Below are 24,511 nucleotides of genomic sequence, written 5' to 3' on the forward strand. Positions count from 1 at the left end.
TAACAGAACAGTTACATGAGAATTGTTTAAACTGGTTTCTTATTTTTCACACTGTTACATTTAAATATGATATTCTCTGCGTTTACCTAGTTTAGTTGCCAAAGTTTTTGCAGTTTATGAGTTACACATTACTCTTAACACTTTGATCCTCTTTACATAATTTGATTATCTTTGGTGAATATGTGTGTGGCAATGATCTCATCTGGTCTATCTGTAGTACCAATTTCCTCAGAACGCTAAAGAACAAGTTTACCAAAATTCATCAAAATATCAAAATGTTTGTTTAAGTTTATGCTGGTTCGGACAGACGGATAAGTGGACATACAAACATCCGGCAATTAATTCTCATCAACACACTCTTTTAAGATATATGTATATACATATGTACATATGTATGTATATATCTTATAACCCTATATATATCTATTAGTTTAAGTGTTGCAAACAACCGTTAGGTGAACTATGCGATAATTAATTTAAGTTAATCGTCATTATACCTATATATTTTGTAGAAGTAATCCATTATTCCATTAAACTTAAAAAAATTATATTAAACATTATTTCTCTAATATGGTTTTATTTGATTTATTTTTCCGCAGATATTGAACAAAACAAACCGTTATTACGCAAACGGCTACTCACAGCATCAAGTAACGTCAGATTATGTCATCACTTTCGTAGATTCTCCACCCAATTCAGAAGAATCTTGGACCGGTATGTCGTTGCAAAAGATACACTTAAATGTGTCCACACATTTTAGAAAAATCTCACTAACATTTCAGTCAAATTCATAGAAAATTCACGAAAATTTATCTTGAATGCCCTTTATGAATTTAAATTATTTTAACAATTAAAATATTGAAAAGGTAAATTGTAGCTAATCTAAATGCCTGATCTTTTAAGTTATATAAAGATTTTTCAAACTAACTTAAGATAGTTTCAAACATTTTTAAGTATTAAACGTTGACTTTGAAGCGAAAAACTGCTTATTTGTAATAAACATTTTAGACGAGCACTCAAAAGAATCGCCTGGACCTCAAATAATAGACGTGCAGACAATTTACTCAAACAGTGGATCGCGAAAGAGACGAATGGATTGGGACTCATTGGATATTGGTCAAAGTGGAAACACAACTACTGCACAGGCTGGAGAATTATCTTCTAAAATTGCACATCACGATAAAGACAAGGTCAAAAAGGATAAAACAATAGGTGGGTTGAATATGTACATGTGAATTAGATATGGTTAAAGTGAAATCATGCGATGTAATCGGATTGTAACATCGACTAGTTTCCATAAAATAGACACTTTAATGAATTTAATAAGAATTTCTGACAGAAGCCAAACAGCCTATATATGTATGTATATAATATATGTATGTATAGATTATTCGAATAATAATATTCGGTTTGCATCGGTGTTTTTCATAAAACGTTAATTTTGATATAAGAAAGTTAAATGGTTAACATTTGTTGGTTGCAAGCAACTTATACGTGGTGTCACAATGTTTCCAGAAATGGAGAACATACTCTCTAACTGGTGGAGGCTTGAATTCGAAAATTTAAAAAAATCAAAGGCTATTTGGATTTCAAATTTTTATTTATTCGAATATTGACAGTAGTCGTAACATTGTGACTAATCGAATAGTACTAACCGGTTAATATTCGTACCAAACGTTACAAAGCGGATATTCGAATAATCGTTTCTAAGGTTAATCGAATAATTTTAAGAGCACTAGTATATATGTTTATATGTATGAGAGATTGTTTCTTTTGACTTTAAAAGCGATTTTCATTATTCATTTCATTTTTGCGAAGCTAATTTATTAGCCCATTGATAGGCAGCCCTAATGAATCCCCTTATTACCTACATTCAACGCGGCGAGTTGATTTACAGATGGCTGTATGATGAAAATGGCTGAAATCTATCTATGTTGAAAACTACTAAAAATATCTTCAATCTAAGGAAAAACACCACTCAATTTTATATTAAAGGTAGTGCAGAGGAGCTATTTTGATAAAAAGAAACATATCTTAAGGTCTAATTTGCGAATTTCAACTGTTTGGTACGTAACATTTTCTTGATTTCCAGTTGCTGAATTGGCGAAAACGATTCACAACTATGCACAGGCACAGCTCATCATGGTCAAAATCGGACCATAACTTTTGAAAGCCCCATTTACCAAATACAACCTTAATGCCTATCTCTGACTTCTTGCCGAAAATATCGGTTAATCCCCGAAATATTTTAATGAAATTCAAAGGGTGTTCTGATAATAATGTGCCTTGTGCTGAAAATTAATAAAATCGGGTCAATACTCTAGCTCCCCTATACCTAATATAACAAACTTCTGTTTGGTTTTGTACCATACATTTCGGGATATACATATGTAAGGCATCTTAAGAAAATTAAGTGAAAGTATAATCTTGATTATACTGAAGTATGGTGACGAAACTGAATATCCAATTATTTATCTTAATAAATTTTCATAAAAACTGGTTCTCGAGTATAGACTATCCCTAGGCCTATCAAATATACCTAATATAGCGATATTAAAAATCACAAAAATCTTGTTGGTTTTTCCTTATATACCCGTATTACATTTTGTTTCTCTGTATGAGTTGAAGAGCACATATCTGAATAGAACACATCGCAATATTTTTATACTTTCGCAACAAAGTTGCTAAGAGAGTATTATAGTTTTGCTCACATAACGATTGTTTGTAACACCCAAAACTAAACGAGTTAAATATAGGGTTATATATACCAAAGTGATCAGGGCGACGAGACGAGCCACACTTAGGAAGGTTGCTTTCGAAAATGGGCAAAATCGGATCACTGCCACGCCCACAATATGGCGAAAACCGAAAACTCATAAAGTGCCATAACTAAATAAAGCTATGGAAATAAAATTTGGTATGAAGGATCGCACTATGGAGGCGCATATTTGGATGTAATTTTTTTGGGGAAGTTGGCGTGGCCCCGCCCCCAAATAGGTTTTTTGTACATATCTCGCACACCAATAGAAATTCGGTAAATAATATTTTCTTGACACCCTGTGGAAAATGGATGAAATCGGTTTACAACTACGACAACTTCCCATATAACTCAATTTTGAATTCTATCTGATTCCTTCACTTTATAACATATACATTGGGAACCAATGAAGATAGCGAAATAAAAGTTTACATAAATACTGTATATGATCCGTGACATCACTTGTGAAAAAATTGTTGAAATCGGACTATAACTTTTCAAGGCCCCGAATATAGAATTTGAAGAACTCAGTGCCTTATGGTAATTTTTCACCGAAAATATCGGTAAATCTCTCAGATATCTTAATTTAATTCAGAGGAAATCTTTTTCTTCTAATAGTGTGTCTCTGTATCAGAAATGGTTAAAATCAGGTCATAAGTTCCCCGAGCTCTCATATAGCTAATTATAGGATTTTCGGGCTTAATAGCTTATAGCTTATAAATCGGCTATTATATGAAATTTCTTAGCCAAATTAAATGAGCATACAATCTTAGATATAATATATGTTGGTGATGAAAATGAGTGAAATCGGTTTAGGAATTACCTCAGCCTATATACTATATATGCTGATTTTCGTTTTTCTATTGGACTTTATACCGAATATATGGGCCAAATTGTGTTGTATCTTAATAAAAATATAGCAATAAATTGCGAGAGTTTAGAATGTTCGGTGGCACCCGAACTTAGCCTTTCCTTACTTGTTAACATTAAAATGTTCGGGAACTTACTCCTTTTTTACTTGTTTTAAGTATTTTTGTTGACCCGCGAATTTAGAAGAGAAAATAAATGTTATTCAAATATGATTTTCAATTGAACTGATCCCATAAAATGTCTTCATTAATTCACATAATTCTTCTTATCCTTGATTCTATGATTCAAAATATGGCAATGGTTCAGATTTCAAAAAAAAATATAGAAATTCTGCTCTTAAATTGCTTATTATTGATGTTTATTCATTTAAAGATGCCACTTGATTATTGTTTGTATAAAATATTAGAAATCTATAGTTGGTGAATAAATAAAGTATCTTAATACTATTTGGTAAAAACTTTAAATTTATGTTAATTTATATTATATTTTGTTTTTAAACCACAATCTATTTATTTTAGGAAATCAAAAGAAATTTATCTGTTTTTATTATTTTTTAATATATCCTGCTCTTATAAGTTTATATACGAAACTTAAGATATTCCACAGAGTTGTATGTAAACCTAATTTTAGTATAGATTCAGTGTTAGTTTATCATTAGCGACTTTTATTTTGAGTCTAATGTGATCATAGATTAGCTTTGATTGTTCATAATTTGGAAATTCAAATGTTTTATTGAATTTTCTTAGTGAGCTGTGAGCAGTGTGTTAATTTGTTTCTATTATTTAAGCATATTACTGTATGTACATATGTATGTATATATGAGATTTATTAATACATTCACATCTACTCGCCTGATTTTTGAAACGTAATGTAAATATTATCATTCTCGGAGCAGTGTCAAAAGAGGGCTAGATTACAGCTTTTCAAAATTATCTACAATTGATTAAATTTGAATATTCTACAAAACGACCAAAGTGCGCTCAGTTTTTATATGACCAGCAGAAACAAGAGTTGTGTTATAGCACGTGGATTACAATCATACACAGTGTATATATATATATATATAACTCCAAAAGGTCCACTGAATGTCCATAGTAAACTCTAGTGTCGGTGTTATTTGGTTGGAAAAACGTTCGTTTTCAACTGAAATACGTGGCTGTGGCTATAAGCCATCCAAAATATAAATGCAAAATAATGCATTTACCAACAGTAATAACAATAATCGCATATACACTTGGTATCAAACAGATATGTGCGGTATGTTTATTGCACAAAGTCATATAATCTTTATAAGTAAAGTGGAGAATATTTGTGTAAGAAGCAAGCTTAAATCGATTGTTTGTGTGTAGTTCAGTCATCCGAGTGGTGAATAAAAATGTTGAGGCACCTCTATATCCTTTATATATGTCTTTGAAATATCCTATAAGTGAAGAACCGTCAATGACAATATCCGCTGAAAGCTTGCTGATCATTACATCTTGCATATTATGAACGAAAATGACAAACGAAGTGAGGTTAAAAATGTCAGAAAGATGAGCAAAAGGCTGATGCAATTATATCATTTTACTACCTTATACATTACTATGACTTTATGGGGCACAAGGCACCCAGGTATATTCTCTAAATAGAATTTTACCAATGTCTGTCTAATAAAAAAGAACCAAATGAGAAACAACTATATATGATAACTATATATGATATAAATAAAATCCGGAGTTTTTTTCCATAATGGCAAATAATTACTTTCATTTGATTGTTGATATCCTGGAACAGTTGCACTTAATGACTTATCTGAAGGCTCGACTGTAGATGGATATAAATATTCAGTTCATCCAATATCTACCATTGGTAATTTCTCAATTGCTTTACAAATATCTGCTTATGTAAACATATGCCTGATATAGTACGCACATTAAGGTGGAGCGATAATGTATGGAGAAAAAATTTTGTTTTTGATACTTAAAGGCATAGCTATGAAAAGTTGCCTTTTAATAATTAAAACAAACAACCAAAATATCAAACAGCTAGCTTAATGTTTTGAGGTGTCCCAGAACGATGGAATATTAAAAAAAAAAAAATAATTTTAAACATTTATTAAGAAAAATATTGTCTTACATTACTCAAATACTATTTACACATCAAACTGTTTTTTTGTATTGAAATAATACATTGGTTGAAGCGATAGCAGTCTTGTCCTAATAAAACCATCTCCTTTGTTTTCCCCACAAACTGCACTCGATGCTTCTGTACTATAAAAACTTGATGCAGCGCTCCACGGCTTGGGTGTGGCATGTACCAAGACCAATGTCTTTCAAGGTTTCATCAGATATATTTAAAGTTAGAGGTGGCTCAGTTTAGTTCAGTATCACAGTCTCGCCACATTATAATGTCAGTGTAACCTTTGGCATCGAAGTTGAATGCAGGTACTTTAAACGTTCGAATTTTTCGTTCATTCTCTGATCTATATTTTACAATTCATCGATATGCAATATCCCTTATAACCTATCTGTCGTCATCAAACATGGCAATAAGAAGAATTTCTGTGCGACCGGAATTAAAATAAAGACATAGGTTAATGGTTGAGCTCCGTTAATGCACTAGGAATTACATTTTATTGTAAACCACATTGTTCCATAAACTTTCATAACGTCCGTGGCTAATACAACTAGCTTTTCTTCTGGGTCAGTTTAAGTTAAGCTATTGTTAGCTTCTAGAATATTAGCTAAATGAGAAGAAAATTTACCAGTACTGATAGCCGTCGTATAAATAGTTTTGATCGGAACTAAGCTCTTCCCTAGTTATTTGTAACTGTATTTGAGAACCGATGGCGCCCGAAAAGCATTAAGCCTGTAGTTTTTCCGTCTAAATGTAATAAAAGATGACGTAATGGTAACTCATTTGAATGCAATTGACAATGATTACCTATTGAATTCTTTCTCCATCAGACGAATGACACCATCATTGAAACCCAGCAACAGCTCCAGTTCCATCGCACCTAACTCAGCTAATTCACTCAGCTTTACCGACTTAGATTTCAAATGTAATAATATAATATTTTTAATATTAGCTTAGCTTAGCTGTCTCCGACTCACAGTTGACATGGCCAAAATACTAGTTGCTTCTTTGATCCGTTAAAATGACATAATGATTTCTATCTGCCGTTTTCTATAAAATTTCCAGTATTTATCAATACGAATCAAATTCTTATCCTTCCAGTCCTCTTCTTGTAAAGTTCACGGCGTAAATTTGAACCATCAATGACACAACTTGAATCGTTCGATGAAATAACCCCACCGTCCTTTAAGACAGAAGAAGCTTAATGGCAGCGAGTCTGTCGGAGACTCCAGTACAATCACACTCAAGCGGGTACTGCATCGAACACTTTCATAGCTGGGGCACTTTCGTCCATTCGAACAACATGACCTAGCCAGCGTAGCCGCTGTCTTTTTATTCGCTGGACTATGTCTATGTCGTCGAATAACACATACAGCTCATCATTCCATCTTCTTCGGTATTCGCCGTTGCCAATGTTTAAGGGACCATAAATCTTCCGCAAAACCTTTCTCTCGAAAACTCCTAGTGCCGTCTCATCGGATGTTGACATCGTCCAAGCTTCTGTACCATAAAGTAGGACGGGAATGATAAGCGACTTGTAGAGTTTGATTTTGGTTCGCCGAGAGAGGACTTTACTTTTCAATTGCCTACTCAGTCCAAAGTAGCACCTGTTGGCAAGAGTGATTCTGCGTTGGATTTCGTGGCTGACATTGTTGGTGTTGTTGATACTGGTTCTCAGGTATATCAGGGTTCAGAAAAGTTTTATTACTCAACGTATTTTTAATATATCAGTTCCCTCGCGAAAATTCAGTTATTATAGGACACGTTTTGTGTTTTTTTTTGTATTTTTCCCAAAGTACGAATTTGACGCTAAAAAAAGGTGATCAACTGTTCAGAACAAAACTTACTTGCGGAGGTGAAAATGTGGAAACAGCGAACTTCAGGAAGCATTTTCGGAATGCTCTCGAAACTTTAGAAGCAGTGAACAAAACGTCTTTTGGGAATGTTAACAAGATATTACGCATATTGGCGTTTTTCAAGTTTAAAGAGAATTAAAGCCTATTTACGAAATACGACAGGTCAAGATAGGCTTAATGGTCTCGCATCAAATTAAAATTTAAAGGGATATTGATCTGTCAGTTGATGAAATACTAGAAGAATTCTTTCAAAAACCAAGGAAAATATAACATGGAATGTGATATCCCGTGTAATCCTCAATTAATCACTGAGCTTCAGCGATACTGTTTGTGCAAATGTAGAGAAATTTCGAATTATATGAATAACAACAAAAAGCTTGTAACTTATTATAATTGCTTATAATTTGATGTGATTTTTTTGATCAATAACCTCATTCCAAACCCATAAATGTAATAAAAGATGACGTAATCAACAAACATATATTTTTCTCTGAGTTTAGCGTGTTAAAACGAACACCAAAACCCCCCTTAAACCATTGCGAACATATGTATGAGTATTTGAGATAAATTGTCAAAACTTCATGTCGATGGGGCACCTCTAAACATAGCATGAGACTACTGATTTTTCTTGTGTTTAATTTTTACCGAAAACAGCAACTTTCTACAGGTATGCCGAAGCAAAAATCAAAAAAAGGAAAATCGCTCCACCCTAACGTACATATTTGCCTTCAGAATAAAACGATTTTATATTTGTCAATAATGTTTTGCTGTTTTTGTGAAGAAATTTCGTTTGAAATGTGAAAAGTTATGATTATAAACACTTTCCAAATAATGGATTCTCATCAAATAAAAAAAATTTATAATGCTGTTTGCTTAACTAATTCACAATTAAATGGTCAGGCAAGTAGTGTGTTTATTAAAATTTATCAGCGTGCTTGGAAATCGGTTAGATACTAACTGTAATCAGTGTGGAATACACAAAACAAGTAGTGAAGCGCTTACTGAGAATTTCAATAGTATGCAATATAGCTCATTTTCATTGACACATGAAACATAGATATAAGTACTAAATCTCTATATATTTTTAGCAGGTGCTTATTGTTTACTGATCTGGACAGAAATATGATCGCACTTTTACTGGTTTAATCCAGAATTTTTTACGTTTCAGATTTTTCTGAAATGAAATACACCCATGTATTTTGGCCCCCTGAGCACGAAAATTAAATTTTTTTACGATTTATTAGATTCAATATTTAACTGCGGGAAATGCAAAAAACCAGCGTAGTTTGTAGTTTTATAGTGTGATTTTCAAGTTATTTATGAAGATATTAGTGACCCTATATCTTCATAAATGGTAATCGTGGGTTATTTCGGGTTAACAATGACAGAAACAGCAAGAGTATGCAATAACAAATATATTATCCGTTCAAATTTTTTAAATCCGCTGTGTTTGAATCGGTCAAAGTTGCTCACAGTAAAGGTCTTACAATCAGAAGAGTTTTGGTAAGTGAAGAAAGATTAGAAATTTGAAAGAATCTAGTAGAGGTAGTAATTTCGCCCCAAAGTCTATTAATTCAATTCTTACATTGCACGATTATATTTGGTTCTATTATATTACAGTTGCATACATCGAATTAAAGCTTTCACTTCCAAACGCATTCGGTTGTAAATACTGCCTCAGATATACCTTTAATTCATAATGTAATGTTTCTTGTTAGTAATCATATATATATATATATATTCTCGCCATGAAAGAGCTTCTCATGAAAGCCATCAGCCTTTTAAAAGTGTCTAAAAAATTGGAAGGATCCACGAATTTATTGCCTATCAACAATTTTTGTTAGTTATTGCTCACACATTGTACCATTTAAGATTTTTTTATTTCCAATTTTTTCTTAATTGGAATCGTTACAATAATCGTATTATTGTTGTATTATATGCTTGTGGAAAACTTCACAAAATGATAATGCATAATGATTCAATGTTATGACTTGAAATTATCGCAACGATGTGTGAAATCATATGTAAATGTTTAATTTTCAACATATGTATTTGCAGGTCGAGGCAGTTGGACTGAAGATATTGGATTTGATTTGAATACAGACTTTAACAGTAACTCCTATCTCAGCAAGTAAGTAAGATACTCTGAGATCTTCAGAGATAGTGATTGCTTTCCCTTTCCCATAATAAAAAATACATCGTCTTGTCAACAGTGAATCCTTTTTGTCATTCTCTCCGGCCCTGACAGTATTGAAGCAAGAGCCGCAATCCGATCAGTTAAAGGCTAATAAAAGTCCATTAAATACTCATGCTGTCGTAACTGGCGGTGGAGGAAGTGTGCCAAAACTAGATAAGGCGCCCACACATATTGAAACGGCACCAAATAGCGAGGACACACCAAAGAATGCCTTGAACAACACTATCTGCGTATGTGGCTCGCCAAAACCCGGCACACCACAGGAAATCGAACCCAATGGCAATAACATTGACAAGTCCAAAGCCAATGCATCCAACGCATTCGGAAATGTTGGTTCAGCTTACAGTGGCGGTGAAAAAACAATAGGTAAAGTATAACTTCTTACATAGTATACATAGTATACATATGTACATATATATATATATATGCAAGCATACAAACATGTATTACAATCAACATTCATTTTACTAGCGTCCCAACAATTGACCGAAGTCGATGGGAATAAAATCGAAAACAGTACTGGTGGAGTGGCCGTCAATGGCAATAACACCAATGCGCATTCTGATGACCACAAGTGAGCTATACATACATACATACATATATAGAATTACTGATCTGAATTATTGAAACTTGAACTTTGTAATTTTCAGATTTCAGTACATTTTGGCGGCTGCTACCTCAATAGCCACCAAGAATAACGAAGAAACGCTTACCTATCTGAACCAGGGACAAAGCTATGAAATCAAGCTTAAGAAGATCGGTGATTTATCGTTTTATCGTGATAAAATATTGAAGGTATGTGGGAAGTTTTAGAAAATATATAGCGAGTAGGAAATATTAATTTGGCTTTCAATTAAGCAATTCAAATCTACATCGTATTAATTTATAGCATGTGCGCAGATGTATACATACTCAAGTGCTAATATATATGTATGTAGATATGTACATATTTAAATATTATATAATTACAAATATTAATATCAATATAAATACATATGTGTATATAGCTCTTTGAAAATTTTCGTATACACATATGTATGTATATTTATTTGCATACTTTAATCGTAACGTACAGTGGTTATATACCACAGTGTCATTTTTAGTTCCACATACTTACATATGTAAGTATGTATGTATTTGTACATTTAGCACTCATATTCACTTTATTGGAATTTATTCAACTAAATTGATTTTAATATGCTTCAATTAAAACAAATTGCGACAAACGTAGACGGACATATTCGCACATGTAAGAGTGCTTCGCTTCAATTTGTGTTGTACAATATGTAGGCGAGAGATATTTATCGTTCGTGAAGCTCGGCGTGTAGGTTGATTTCATACAAACAAGTGCTGAATATTTGCTGATTTTTTGCTCGGATTGATTGAGGGACGTACGATGCGGCGTCGTGTTTTGTTGATAACTATGTATTTAACTGTACTTTAAGACCACAAGTGTTCGCTCCACAGACAACGCCGAGGGGCGGATAGTAACTATTCGTACAATTGTCAACAATTGATGCAATCACACAAAACAACATATAACATATTTGTATATAAAAGAATGTTTGTTCTATGTACATATATTTGTTCTATCTACATATATATATATATATATATATATATATATATATATTTTGTTTAGTTATACATTTTAACTTGCTTTATGATATATTCGTAACAGATCTAAGTTTTATGATGCCATTTTTCAGTAAAACAAACGTTGACGCCAAAACGTTAAACTGATTAGACTCACTTGCTCTTGGAAGCGCACGCTTATCGTTACACATACATACGTACATACATGCGCAAAATACATGCCTGTGTATTTTAATTTATACAAGTTATATAAAAAATCGCAGTAATTTGTTATTTTGAAGACAAAAGAATTCTGAATACAAAATGTGCATTAGAATATGTAGCTTGTACACGTGCAAATATACCTACATATATGTACATATAAATTAACTATAGGTATATGTATAGTAATATATGTACATATGTACGTCGATTAGTCGTTACTGTAAAGTTGGTCCATACACTTCTTATACAACATTCTGCGTGGACTATTCGAAATAACAGGTTCCTAACCTATTATATCTATACGTTGATTATTATTGCTCTTTCTTGTTCTGAATTATTTCTAATTTATTTAAGGAAACTGGTTACTTTGTCTTAAGTCACAATTGGGATACTATGACATAACTTATTTATCAAATGACGGAATATAGCATGTTCACTGTGTACATTGATTCAATATAGATTGGAATATTGGTGCTGATGCTTACCAGCTTTCTAAAACATATGTATATGTGCATAATCACTAATAACAGAAAACAGAACATTTATTTTGTTTCCGGTTTCAAGAATTTTTCGTTCTATTAAATACACGTAAATTTAGAATCCAATAATCTTTCTCAGTTTAATTAAATCTCTCACTTTTACAAAAGACGTGTTTTATTTGACCACCACAGGCTAATAGCTAAATCATGGACAAATAAAACGCATTTAGCTTATTTCATATTTTCGCTTAAAAATGAATTGTGTTGGTTATGCGAACCCGAACTCTCAGCTGATATGTAATTTATTTGAAAAAATCGGTTGAAGATCCGGGATGGTCAAAATAAATATTATTTGCCATTTTGCACATCGATAGAATTTAAAATTATGGTTTTTTTACTTTTCTATCTGTCAAAATTAGGTTTCTCGCTATTGCCAACTACTTGTTTTTGGAAAAAACCTAACTATTGTGAATGAAAAAAAACGATGAGCTGACAATGCCTCTAGTTCAATATACAAGCTATGATAGCTTATGACAAGCCAACATAATTATGTTGACTAAGTCTTGCATACAAAATAAACTAATAGCTTAATTTCTGGTCAAATAAAATACGCATAAAATATAATTATTTTTCATCGACCCTATGGAACCTCTAGACGGAAATATGTTCAGAATTATCACCCCTTTTGTGTTGGGTGGTAACTCAAGCACTATTAAGTATGTATATCGTAAATAACAATATTTAATTGAAATTAATAGCAAATAATCGGATAATGATTTTCTTGAAACCCGCACGACCCATCTCGGACATTAAATGCCTTCCCTAAATAAAAGCGGTAGCGGCAAATGACTGTCAAAAAATTCAAATCCAACAAGTAAGGAAGGGCTAAGTTCTGGTGTAACTGAACATTTTATACTCTCGCAATTTATTTATTTAACTTAATTAATATTATATAATACACAATTTGACCCACATATTCGTCAAATATATTGTATCAAGTCCATTGAACGCTGGAAACCATAATATTAGGTTAGAAGCACCGAGGTCCTCGTGTTCGATATATGGGGCCTTAAAAATCTATGGTCCGATTTCAGCGATTTTTAGAATGGGGCTGCCAAATTATAAACATAGTGTTTGTGCAAAGTTCTGCACCGATATCTTCACTAGTGCTTACTTTATATATTGTAAAGCAAACGATTCAGATCGTCTTCAAAGTTCTGGTATATAGGAAGTAGGCGTGGTTGTGAAACGATTTGGCCTATTTTCACAACATATCATTGGGATGTAAGGAAACTATTACAAACCAAGTTTCATTGAAATCGGTCGAGTAGTTCCTGAGATATGGTTTTTGACCCATAACTGGGCGACGCCACGCCCATTTTCAATTTTGTAAAAAAATCTGAGTGCAGCTTCCATCTGCCATTTCTTATGTGATTTAGTGTTTCTGACGTTTTTCGTTAGTGAGTTATCCCACTTTTAGTAATTTTCAACCTAACCTTTGTATGGGAGGTGGGCGTGGTTATTATCCGATTTCTTTCATTTTTGGACATTAAAAAAAACGACTGCAGAAAGTTTTGTTTATATAGCACTATTGGTTTCCGAGATATGTACAAAAAACCTATTTGGGGGCGGGGCCACGCCCACCTCCCCAAAAAAATGTCATCCAAATATGACCCTTCATGTGCGATCCTTCATACCAAATTTTATTTCCATAGCTTTATTTATGGTTTATTTGTGTGTTATATTAATAAAATGAAATCAATAAGTTGCGAGAGTATGAAAAGAGGATCGACACACACCACCTTTTTGTGGATTTTAAAGCTGCTTTCGACAGCACGAAAAGGAGCTACCTTTACGTCGCGATGTCTGAATTTGGTATCCCCGCAAAACTAATACGGCTGTGTAAGCTGACGTTGAGCAACACCAAAAGCACCGTCACGATTTGGATGGACCTTTCCGAGCCGTTTGATACCAAACGACGCTTCAGACAAGGTGACTCTCTATCGTGTGACTTTTCTAACTTGATGCTGGAAAAAAAAAATACGAGCTGCAGAGCTAAATAGAGAAGGTACAATCTTCTATTGATATCATCGGAAGCAACAACCGCTCCGTTTGTTCTGCTTTTTCCCGTCTTGATAAGGAAGCGAAACGATCTCCTGTCATCAAACAAACATTCAGCGCATTCGCTCCCACGTCACCGTTGACAGTCATAACTTCGAAGTCGTAGATAATTTCGTATATCTAGGAACCATCATCAACAACACCAAAAATGTCAGCCTCGAAATCCAGCGACGAATCACTCTTGCCAACAGGTGCTACTTTGGATTGAAAAGTAAAGTCGAACCAAAATCAAACTCTATAAGTCGCTTATCATTCCCATCCTGTTTTATGGTGCAGAAGCGTGGACGATGTCGAGAGGAAAATTTTGAGCAAGATTTATGGTCCTCTAAACGCTGGCAACTACCGAATACCGCAGACGATGGAATGATCAGCTGGATGAGTTATACGACGACATTGACATAGTTCAGCGAATAAAAAGACAGCGGCTATGCTGGTTAGGTCATGTTGTCCGAATGGACGAAAACACTCCGGCTTTGAAAGTGTTTGATGCAGTACCCTCCGGAGGAAGCCGAGGGAGGGGAAAGCCTCCAATCCGTTAGAGGGACCAGGTGGAGAGCGACCTGGGATCTCCAACTGGCGCCGAACTGCAAAGGAAAGAGAGGAGCGGCGCGCTATAATCGATTCGGCTATAACCGGCTAAACGGTTTCGACGCCAATCACATCACATACATAAAATGTTCGGTTACACCTGAACTTAGCCCTTTCTTACTTATTTATTTTAAATTTTCCCGTACCTATTGAAAAATATGTATAACAAACACTCTTTATATAGGAATCCCTTTACAAAAGCAGAAAGTAGACGTAAATCTAGTTATACACATATCCAAGTATTCCTTTTTCAATTTCCGTTTTGATCGTTACAGAGTGTCATCAAAATCTGCTTCCATGAGCGTCGTCTACAATTTATGGAACGTGAACAAATGCAACAATGGCAAGCTTCGCGTCCTGGTGAGCGAATTATTGAAGTAGACGTTCCACTTTCATATGGACTCTGTCATGTATCGCAACCGTTAAACCCAAACTTCTTGAATACTGTTGAAATTTTCTGGGACCCCTTGAAGGAGGTCGGAGTTTACATTAAAGTAAACTGCATTTCAACTGAGTTCACACCGAAGAAACATGGAGGAGAAAAAGGAGTGCCATTTCGACTACAAATTGAAACTTATATAGAATCAACCAACTCCACCGGAGGCACAACAGCATCCCCAATATCTACTGGTGCTCTTTCAAGTGCATCTGCTTCAGTATCAAGCGGGGTAGCAACAGCACCGACGCCAATCGGTATTAATATATCATCGGGGAACAACAACTCGCTCGTAAGCGGCAAGCAACCAGTGCATGCAGCAGCTTGTCAAATCAAGGTTTGTGATTAGTTTTTTAGTATTTTATTCATTAAATGCATACATACTTACGTATTTTTTAGACAAAAACTACTTCGTGTTTAAAATTCTGACAGTCCCCCTATTAACTATTAATGTGACTATTAAAGACATTCGCTTAAATGTGTTATTATTTCATTAGCGTGTTTTTTTTATTTTCAAGCTATTTACCGGTTTTGACCACAAGTGATGCGAAGAAGAGATATGTTCGAGTTAACTGAATATTATACAGTTAGGGTTAAACCAACGGACAATCTGGCTACCACCACAGATTTCTGTTAAATTCCCTATGAGTTTCTTAATCCTGAATTGATGAACCTTATGAAACTCTTGTATAAGTTAAATACGTTAATCAACACATTTTATTTTGTATTGTTTATTTTATTATAATTTGGTGAGCTACTGCTGCACCTTATGAGCTACAATTTATAACTAAAACTTAAGTATATCTATTAATAGTATAAGGCGACCAATGCAGTGGCTGACGTGAGATAACGAATTTCCTTATCCCCTCAATATTTTCTGCTGCACTAATAATAGCATCAAACGACCAACGCAGTGGCTGGCGAGAGATAAGTATTTTGTTCACTCAAGCCACGTGTGAGTTCTCCATCTGTGGATGAGCTACTTGAGTTAACTTATACACACATAAGTATAATGATCATTGCGACATGTGTATGTGTTAGTTACTTTGAATTTATTGGAGTTTCAATAGTTCGGACTTTCTGGGGTGAATCGAAATATTCATTTTTAATTCAACTAATTTTTACTAATGACTCACAAAAGGCGTAATTTGGGACCCACTCATAAGTCTACTCAACAACCGCTATAATATGAATTGAAAAAAGGAAATATTCTAATTAGGTTCATTAGGCTCCACTTTAATAGATGGTGAAATGTGGATTGAAACATAGAGTAATCCCTCACAAATTATAACCGGTATGTTTTTAAGATGATACTAATTTCTGAAAAATTATATTACCGGTAATTCTTTTACTTGTATATAATCAAAGGAAAAGAAGTATATGTACTTCGAAAAACTACAATAAAATTATTATACTCTCGCAACAAAAGTTGCTAAGAGAGTATTCTAGTTTTGTTCACATAACAGTTGTTTGTAAGTCATAAAATTAAACGAGTTAGATATAGGGTTATATATATCAAAATTATCAGGATGACGAGTTGAAATCCGGATAACTGTCTGTTCGTCCGTCCGTCTATCGGTGCAACGGATAACTTGAGTAAAAATTAAGATATCTTGACGAGACTTGGTACATTTATTTCTCGGCACCCTGAGGAAGTTAGTATTGAAAATGGGAAATCGGACCATTGTCACGCCCACAAAATGGCGAAATCCAAAAACTTATAAAGTGTCATAACTAAGCCATAAATAAAGTTGTAAACGTAAAATTTGGTACAAGGGTCGCACTAGGAAGGGACATATTCGGATGTTATTTTTTTGGGGAAGTGGTCGCCCACTTATGGGACAAAAACCATATCTCAGGAACTACTCGACCGCTTTCAATAAAATTGGTACATACAGGCATGTTCTGGAAATCGCGCGATTTCAATTCGGATCCGAAATTACAATTCGTGCGATTTCATTTCATTTCGAATTTTAATTTGAAAAGCTGATTTCTTTGTGACAGTTTGACAAAACAAATAAAAGAGAATTTGATGGTCCAAAACTTTAAATAATTTGAAATTAAACAGTTTTATTAAAGAAACAATGTTTTCATGGTGTTTTTTTTTGTTGTGAAGGATATTATTAATGTAAAATCGAAAGGCCTCTGTCTGCACCGGATTCCAAGTGAGTTTTACTAAAAAGTTTCTAATTGTCGACTTGAGATGATTTTGTGTTTGAAGAGGATTAAGCTTCAAATGTTTGAAGTGGCTTCCAGAAAAGCAAAATTTCATTTTGTGCAAGAATTAAGATACGGTAAAACGATTTGTAAACGATTATCGTTTTTTAACATACAAGGCATTTTCAGCATAAATACGATGATTCTATGAGTGAATTCTTATTTTATTTCTAAACACCTTCTTGAGTTTCGGAAACATGTAGTGAGTTTCCCTGCTCGTCGGTGGACGTTCTTCCACCGATACACTAACCCCAAAACTTCGATAATCTTAAATGCCCTCAACGGCCGTTAAAATTCCACAAGTCCAGGCAAATCATGTTAATATATGCTTATTAATATTTAACAATATTAATTTTAAGTTTTTAATAAATACATACATTGTAATAAATGTTTCTTAAGCAAATCGTTGATTTGAATTCAAAATCGCTATCGTTTATCTTGCCTAATATGAAATCGGAAAATTGTAACGATTCCGATTTCCAGAACAGGGCGACAAAACGATTTGGTGATATTCGAAAAAACAAAAACGGAACGATTTACAGATTTCTGTTAAATTCCCTATGAGTTTCTTAATCCTGAATTGATGAACCTTATGAAACTCTTGTATAAGTTAAATACGTTAATCAACACATTTTATTTTGTATTGTTTATTTTATTATAATTTGGTGAGCTACTGCTGCACCTTATGAGCTACAATTTATAACTAAAACTTAAGTATATCTATTAATAGTATAAGGCGACCAATGCAGTGGCTGACGTGAGATAACGAATTTCCTTATCCCCTCAATATTTTCTGCTGCACTAATAATAGCATCAAACGACCAACGCAGTGGCTGGCGAGAGATAAGTATTTTGTTCACTCAAGCCACGTGTGAGTTCTCCATCTGTGGATGAGCTACTTGAGTTAACTTATACACACATAAGTATAATGATCATTGCGACATGTGTATGTGTTAGTTACTTTGAATTTATTGGAGTTTCAATAGTTCGGACTTTCTGGGGTGAATCGAAATATTCATTTTTAATTCAACTAATTTTTACTAATGACTCACAAAAGGCGTAATTTGGGACCCACTCATAAGTCTACTCAACAACCGCTATAATATGAATTGAAAAAAGGAAATATTCTAATTAGGTTCATTAGGCTCCACTTTAATAGATGGTGAAATGTGGATTGAAACATAGAGTAATCCCTCACAAATTATAACCGGTATGTTTTTAAGATGATACTAATTTCTGAAAAATTATATTACCGGTAATTCTTTTACTTGTATATAATCAAAGGAAAAGAAGTATATGTACTTCGAAAAACTACAATAAAATTATTATACTCTCGCAACAAAAGTTGCTAAGAGAGTATTCTAGTTTTGTTCACATAACAGTTGTTTGTAAGTCATAAAATTAAACGAGTTAGATATAGGGTTATATATATCAAAATTATCAGGATGACGAGTTGAAATCCGGATAACTGTCTGTTCGTCCGTCCGTCTATCCGTGCAACGGATAACTTGAGTAAAAATTAAGATATCTTGACGAGACTTGGTACATTTATTTCTCGGCACCCTGAGGAAGTTAGTATTGAAAATGGGAAATCGGACCATTGTCACGCCCACAAAATGGCGAAATCCAAAAACTTATAAAGTGTCATAACTAAGCCATAAATAAAGTTGTAAACGTAAAATTTGGTACAAGGGTCGCACTAGGAAGGGACATATTCGGATGTTATTTTTTTGGGGAAGTGGTCGCCCACTTATGGGACAAAAACCATATCTCAGGAACTACTCGACCGCTTTCAATAAAATTGGTACATACAGGCATGTTCTGGAAATCGCGCGATTTCAATTCGGATCCGAAATTACAATTCGTGCGATTTTATTTCATTTCGAATTTTAATTTGAAAAGCTGATTTCTTTGTGACAGTTTGACAAAACAAATAAAAGAGAATTTGATGGTCCAAAACTTTAAATAATTTGAAATTAAACAGTTTTATTAAAGAAACAATGTTTTCATGGTGTTTTTTTTTTGTTGTGAAGGATATTATTAATGTAAAATCGAAAGGCCTCTGTCTGCACCGGATTCCAAGTGAGTTTTACTAAAAAGTTTCTAATTGTCGACTTGAGATGATTTTGTGTTTGAAGAGGATTAAGCTTCAAATGTTTGAAGTGGCTTCCAGAAAAGCAAAATTTCATTTTGTGCAAGAATTAAGATACGGTAAAACGATTTGTAAACGATTATCGTTTTTTAACATACAAGGCATTTTCAGCATAAATACGATGATTCTATGAGTGAATTCTTATTTTATTTCTAAACACCTTCTTGAGTTTCGGAAACATGTAGTGAGTTTCCCTGCTCGTCGGTGGACGTTCTTCCACCGATACACTAACCCCAAAACTTCGATAATCTTAAATGCCCTCAACGGCCGTTAAAATTCCACAAGTCCAGGCAAATCATGTTAATATATGCTTATTAATATTTAACAATATTAATTTTAAGTTTTTAATAAATACATACATTGTAATAAATGTTTCTTAAGCAAATCGTTGATTTGAATTCAAAATCGCTATCGTTTATCTTGCCTAATATGAAATCGGAAAATTGTAACGATTCCGATTTCCAGAACAGGGCGACAAAACGATTTGGTGATATTCGAAAAAACAAAAACGGAACGATTTACAGAACATGTCAAACGTTTTTAAAACGGAAAATGAATGAAAATAATGCCCGAAAACGATTTGCAGATCATGCCTGATAGTGTAAAAATAAATTACTTCAATAAGTTACGAGAATATAAAATGTTCGGTTGCACCCGAACTTAGCATTTCCTTACTTGTTTTTTATTTAATGCTGTTAATAAATCAATACAGCACCATTTATATGTATCTTTTAATTAATATATAATGTATACATCATAACAAAAATATATGCAACAAAATAAAACCGAAGTATTTACTCCATTTATATTGTACACAAAGTGTATTCAACAAAGTGAACTAAGTATGTGACATTTCATTTTTCTTTACCCGAATTTGACATGTATGTTGCCATTGATTTGAATAAAAGGAAATGCCGAAAACTCTCTGCTTGGGCAAAACAACTCATGGAAGCAATTTACCAATGTTTTGTGCTCCAACTGACAAATTGCAACAAATTTTATCAATATATATTATATTCTTCTTCTTGACTGGCGTAGACACCGCTTACGCGGTTATAGCCGAGTCCAAAACAGCGCGCCACGCATCTCTCCTTTTGGCAGTTTGGCGCCAATTGGTAATACCAAGTGAAGACAGGTTGTGTCCGACCGATACCAAAATTTTGGCCGATGCCGATGCCGATGCCGATTCTTTCATTAACAACTTTATTTAGTAAATTAGTATAGTAACAAAATAAAAACAAAGACAAATATCATCACAAATAAGTAAACAACTCAATTCATATGTAAATATGAAGTTGTTTATTCATTTAATTATTCAAAACTAAATAAACTATTATTATAAGATATATGTTGATAGAACAAATAAGTTATTCGCGTTTGCTTATTCGATAGTTTATAATTTCAAAAATATCCTGTGAAAGCGGTAAGGTCGTATATTGAATAGTTTTTGAATGGCAGCGTTCTAAAGTGAAATCGCTCACAAGTATAAGCCGCTATAGTCGAAACTTTAAACGCATTATTCTCGAAACGACTTTTTACAAAATTGCTGACATCATAACTCAACGAGATATTGACCGATCAACTTCAAATTTAAACTGAATGTTCTTGAATATATTTACTATACAATGACCTTTCTTTTTGATTTGATGAAAATTGTGTATTTGGCATCTAAAAACGACCATTTTTTACCTAAAAAATCGAAATTTTTTTCAGAACTACGCCGTTTTTTTAATGTTTGATATTTTTCAATAATCGTAGGACATTATATAGAGAATATATTCAACCTTAATTAACTTTTTCAATTTATGTGTTTCAGTTACTCATTTGGCGGTAATCATGTCAGCAGTTGGGGAACTTTTTTTTGGCACCTCCCAAGATAGCCCATAACTCCTTTATTTTTCAAAATTTTTGAAAATAAAAATCTTAAAATAAAGTTGAAAGTTCACCTTATTATATCCAAGAAAATTCGAAACATTCGACCGAGTACTTTCTTTAAAAAAATTCACTAAAATCGCCTTATTTAGTATTTACACTGGTATAGCCCCCTAAGGACAAATATGAGCATTAAGGCCAATATTCGAAAATAGTAGGTCTAGTAAAAATAACCCGTTATTTTCAAAGATGTGAGTTTTGTCATTTATATCTCGCATTGTGAAAGGAAGGTTGTTTGGGAGGTTATTTTCCATGCACCTTGTAGTCCAGGCCAGTACCAAGTGTTTATTACGAAACTTTTAAAAATTGCTTCTATAACCTCAACAACTTTAAACAAAACTGTGCATATTTGACAAATATCGAATGTTTCTAGCAGTGCTAAATAAAACCTTTCATTAATGCAAAAATATTGAATTTCTTTATACTAGACTTAAATTATCACCATGATGAATTGTTAGTTTAGTCAAATGTGATTCACTGTGTTTTATATGGTAAACAGAAGAATTAAAATTTTATGCTCTAAAGAAATCAAAGAAGTAAAAAGAAATTATTTTAGTGTAAACCGAAAGAAGTAGAAAGAATCGGCTAAGAATCGGCCAAATATGGCCGATGCCGATACCAATGCCGATGCTTAATTTTGTGGCCGATACTGGCCGATGCCGATACCAAGGCCGATTAATCGGTCGGTCTCTAAAGACAGGTTCTTCTCCACCTGGTCCTTCCATCAGAGTGGAGGTCTCCCTCTTCCTCGGCATTCACCAGCGGGTACTGCATCGAAAACTTTCAGAGCTGGGGGACTTTCGTCCATTCGAACAACATGACCTAGCCAGCGTAGCCGCTGTCTTTTTATTCGCTGGACTATGTCTATGTCGTCGAACATCACATACAGCTCATCATTCCATCTTCTTCGGTATTCGCCGTTGCCAATGTTTAAGGTACCATAAATCTTCCGCAAAACCTTTCTCTCGAAAACTCCTAGTGACGTCTCATCGGATGTTGACACCGTCCTCGCTTCTGTACCATAAAGTAGGACGGGAATGATGAGGGACTTGTAGAGTTTGGTTTTTGTTCGTCGAGAGAGGACTTTACTTTTCAATTGCCTACTCAGTCCATAGTAGCACCTGTGGGCAAGAGTGATTCTGCGTTTGATTTCCAGGCTGACATTGTTATTGCTGTTAATGCTGGTTCCCAGATAGACGAAATTATCTACAACTTCAAAGTTATGACTGTCAACAGTGACGTGGGAGCCAAGACGCGAATGCGACGACTGTTTGCTTGATGATAGGAGATATTTCGTCTTGTCCTCATTCACCTCCAGACCCATTCGCTACGCTTTCTTATCCAGGCGGCAAAAAGCAGAACTAACGGCGCGGATGTTGTTACCAATGATATCAATATCATCGGCGTACGCCAGTAGCTGTACACTCTTATAGAATATTATACCTTCTCTGTTTAGCTCTGCGGCTCGAACTATTTTTTCCAGCATCAGGTTAACGAAGTCACACGATAGCGCGTCACCTTGTCTGAAACCTCGTTTGGTATCGAACGGCTCGGAGAGGTCCTTCCCGATCCTGACGGAGGTTATGGTGTTGCTCAACGTCAGCTTACACAGCCGTATTAGTTTTGTGGGGATACCAAACTCAGACATCGCGGCATAAAGGCAGCTCCTTTTCGTCCTGTCGAAAGCAGCTTTAAAGTCGACAAATAGATGGTGTGTGTCGATCCTCTTTTCACAGGTCTTCTCCAAGATTTGGCACATGGTGAATATCTGGTCAGTTGTGGATTTTCCAGGTCTAAAGACACACTTATAAGGTCCAATCAGTTTGCTGACGGTGGGCTCGCACAGTACGCTCGATAGAACCTTATAAGCGATGTTAAGGAGGCTTATCCCACGATAGCTGGCGCAGATTGTGGGGTCTCTCTTTTTGATTGGGCAGAGTACACTGAGACTCCAGTGGTAGCGCATGCTTTCTTCCGACCATATTCCGCAAAGAAGCTGATGCATGCACCTTATCAGCTCTTCGCCGCCGTATTTGAATAGCTCGGCCGGCAATCCATCGGCCCCGCCGCCTTGTTGTTCTTCAAGCGGGTAATTGCTATTCGAATTTCCTCCGGGTGTTGTATTTTCACAGCAGGCTGGAGAAGTGTTCCCTCCACAAACACAGTATACTCTGGTCATCAACAACTAGATCACTTCTGGGGGTCCTACAGGAGTGTGCTCCGGTCTTGAAACCTTCAGTTAGTCGCCGAATCTTTTCGTAAAATTTTCGAGCATTACCCCTATCGGCCAGGTTGTCAAGCTCTTCATACTCACGCATTTCGGCCTCTTTCTTTTTTGTCTGCAAATGCGTCTCGCTTCCCTCTTCAACTCTCGGTATCTTTCCCATCCCGCTCGTGTTGCGGTCGATCGCAACATTGCGATGTTGGCAGTATGTTTTCTCTCCACTGCGAGACGACAATCCTCATCATACCAGCTGTTTTTTTTTACTTTTCCGAAAGCCAATGGTTTCGGTTGCAGCTGTACGTAAGAAGTTTGATATGCCATCCCACAGTTCCCTTATACCGAGATGCTGTTGAGTGCTCTCAGAGAGCAGGAGTGCAATTCGAGTAGAAAATCGTTCGGCTGTCGGTTGAGATTGCAGCTTCTCGATGTCGAACCTTCCTTGTGTTTATTGACGTATGTGCTTTTCTACACAGAGGCGGGTGCGTATCTTAGCTGCTACAAGATAGTGGTCAGACCGTTTGGCGATGTTTCGTCATGGAGGCAGAATTTTCCGACTGTTGTGCCAAAGACACCACCTTTAGCCACCCTAGCGTTGAAATCGCCAAGCACGTTCTAGACGCTCATAGAAGGTATCTTTGATCACTTCGTCCTTCTCTTCCGTCGGGGCGTGGGCGCAAATCAGCGATATGTTGAAGAACCTCGCTTTGATGCGGACTGTGGCTTAGTCACAAACGTGAGTCCTTTTGAATTATGTCGTTATTTCTTA

General features: G+C 34.8%; 1 protein-coding gene across 2 annotated transcripts in view; it reads left to right on the forward strand.

The window, feature by feature from the left end:
- The window catches only part of Ubp1_0 (transcription factor CP2-like protein 1), a 43,681-nt gene that overhangs the window by 10,585 nt on the left and 8,585 nt on the right, over positions 1-24,511 (forward strand). The window contains exons 2-8 of one of the 2 annotated variants that reach the window (XM_029044818.2): positions 600-714; positions 1,009-1,212; positions 9,658-9,730; positions 9,813-10,162; positions 10,268-10,370; positions 10,447-10,591; positions 15,060-15,557. In XM_029044818.2, the coding sequence (XP_028900651.1) occupies positions 600-714; positions 1,009-1,212; positions 9,658-9,730; positions 9,813-10,162; positions 10,268-10,370; positions 10,447-10,591; positions 15,060-15,557 (1,488 nt within the window). Of the gene's footprint in view, positions 1-599; positions 715-1,008; positions 1,213-4,612; positions 4,886-9,657; positions 9,731-9,812; positions 10,163-10,267; positions 10,371-10,446; positions 10,592-15,059; positions 15,558-24,511 lie in introns of those variants that run through there. The other variant, XM_029044819.2, reaches the window with a different exon arrangement.

This window comes from Zeugodacus cucurbitae, chromosome 6, assembly GCF_028554725.1.
Source record: "Zeugodacus cucurbitae isolate PBARC_wt_2022May chromosome 6, idZeuCucr1.2, whole genome shotgun sequence".
Classification (NCBI taxonomy): Eukaryota; Metazoa; Arthropoda; class Insecta; order Diptera; family Tephritidae; genus Zeugodacus; species Zeugodacus cucurbitae.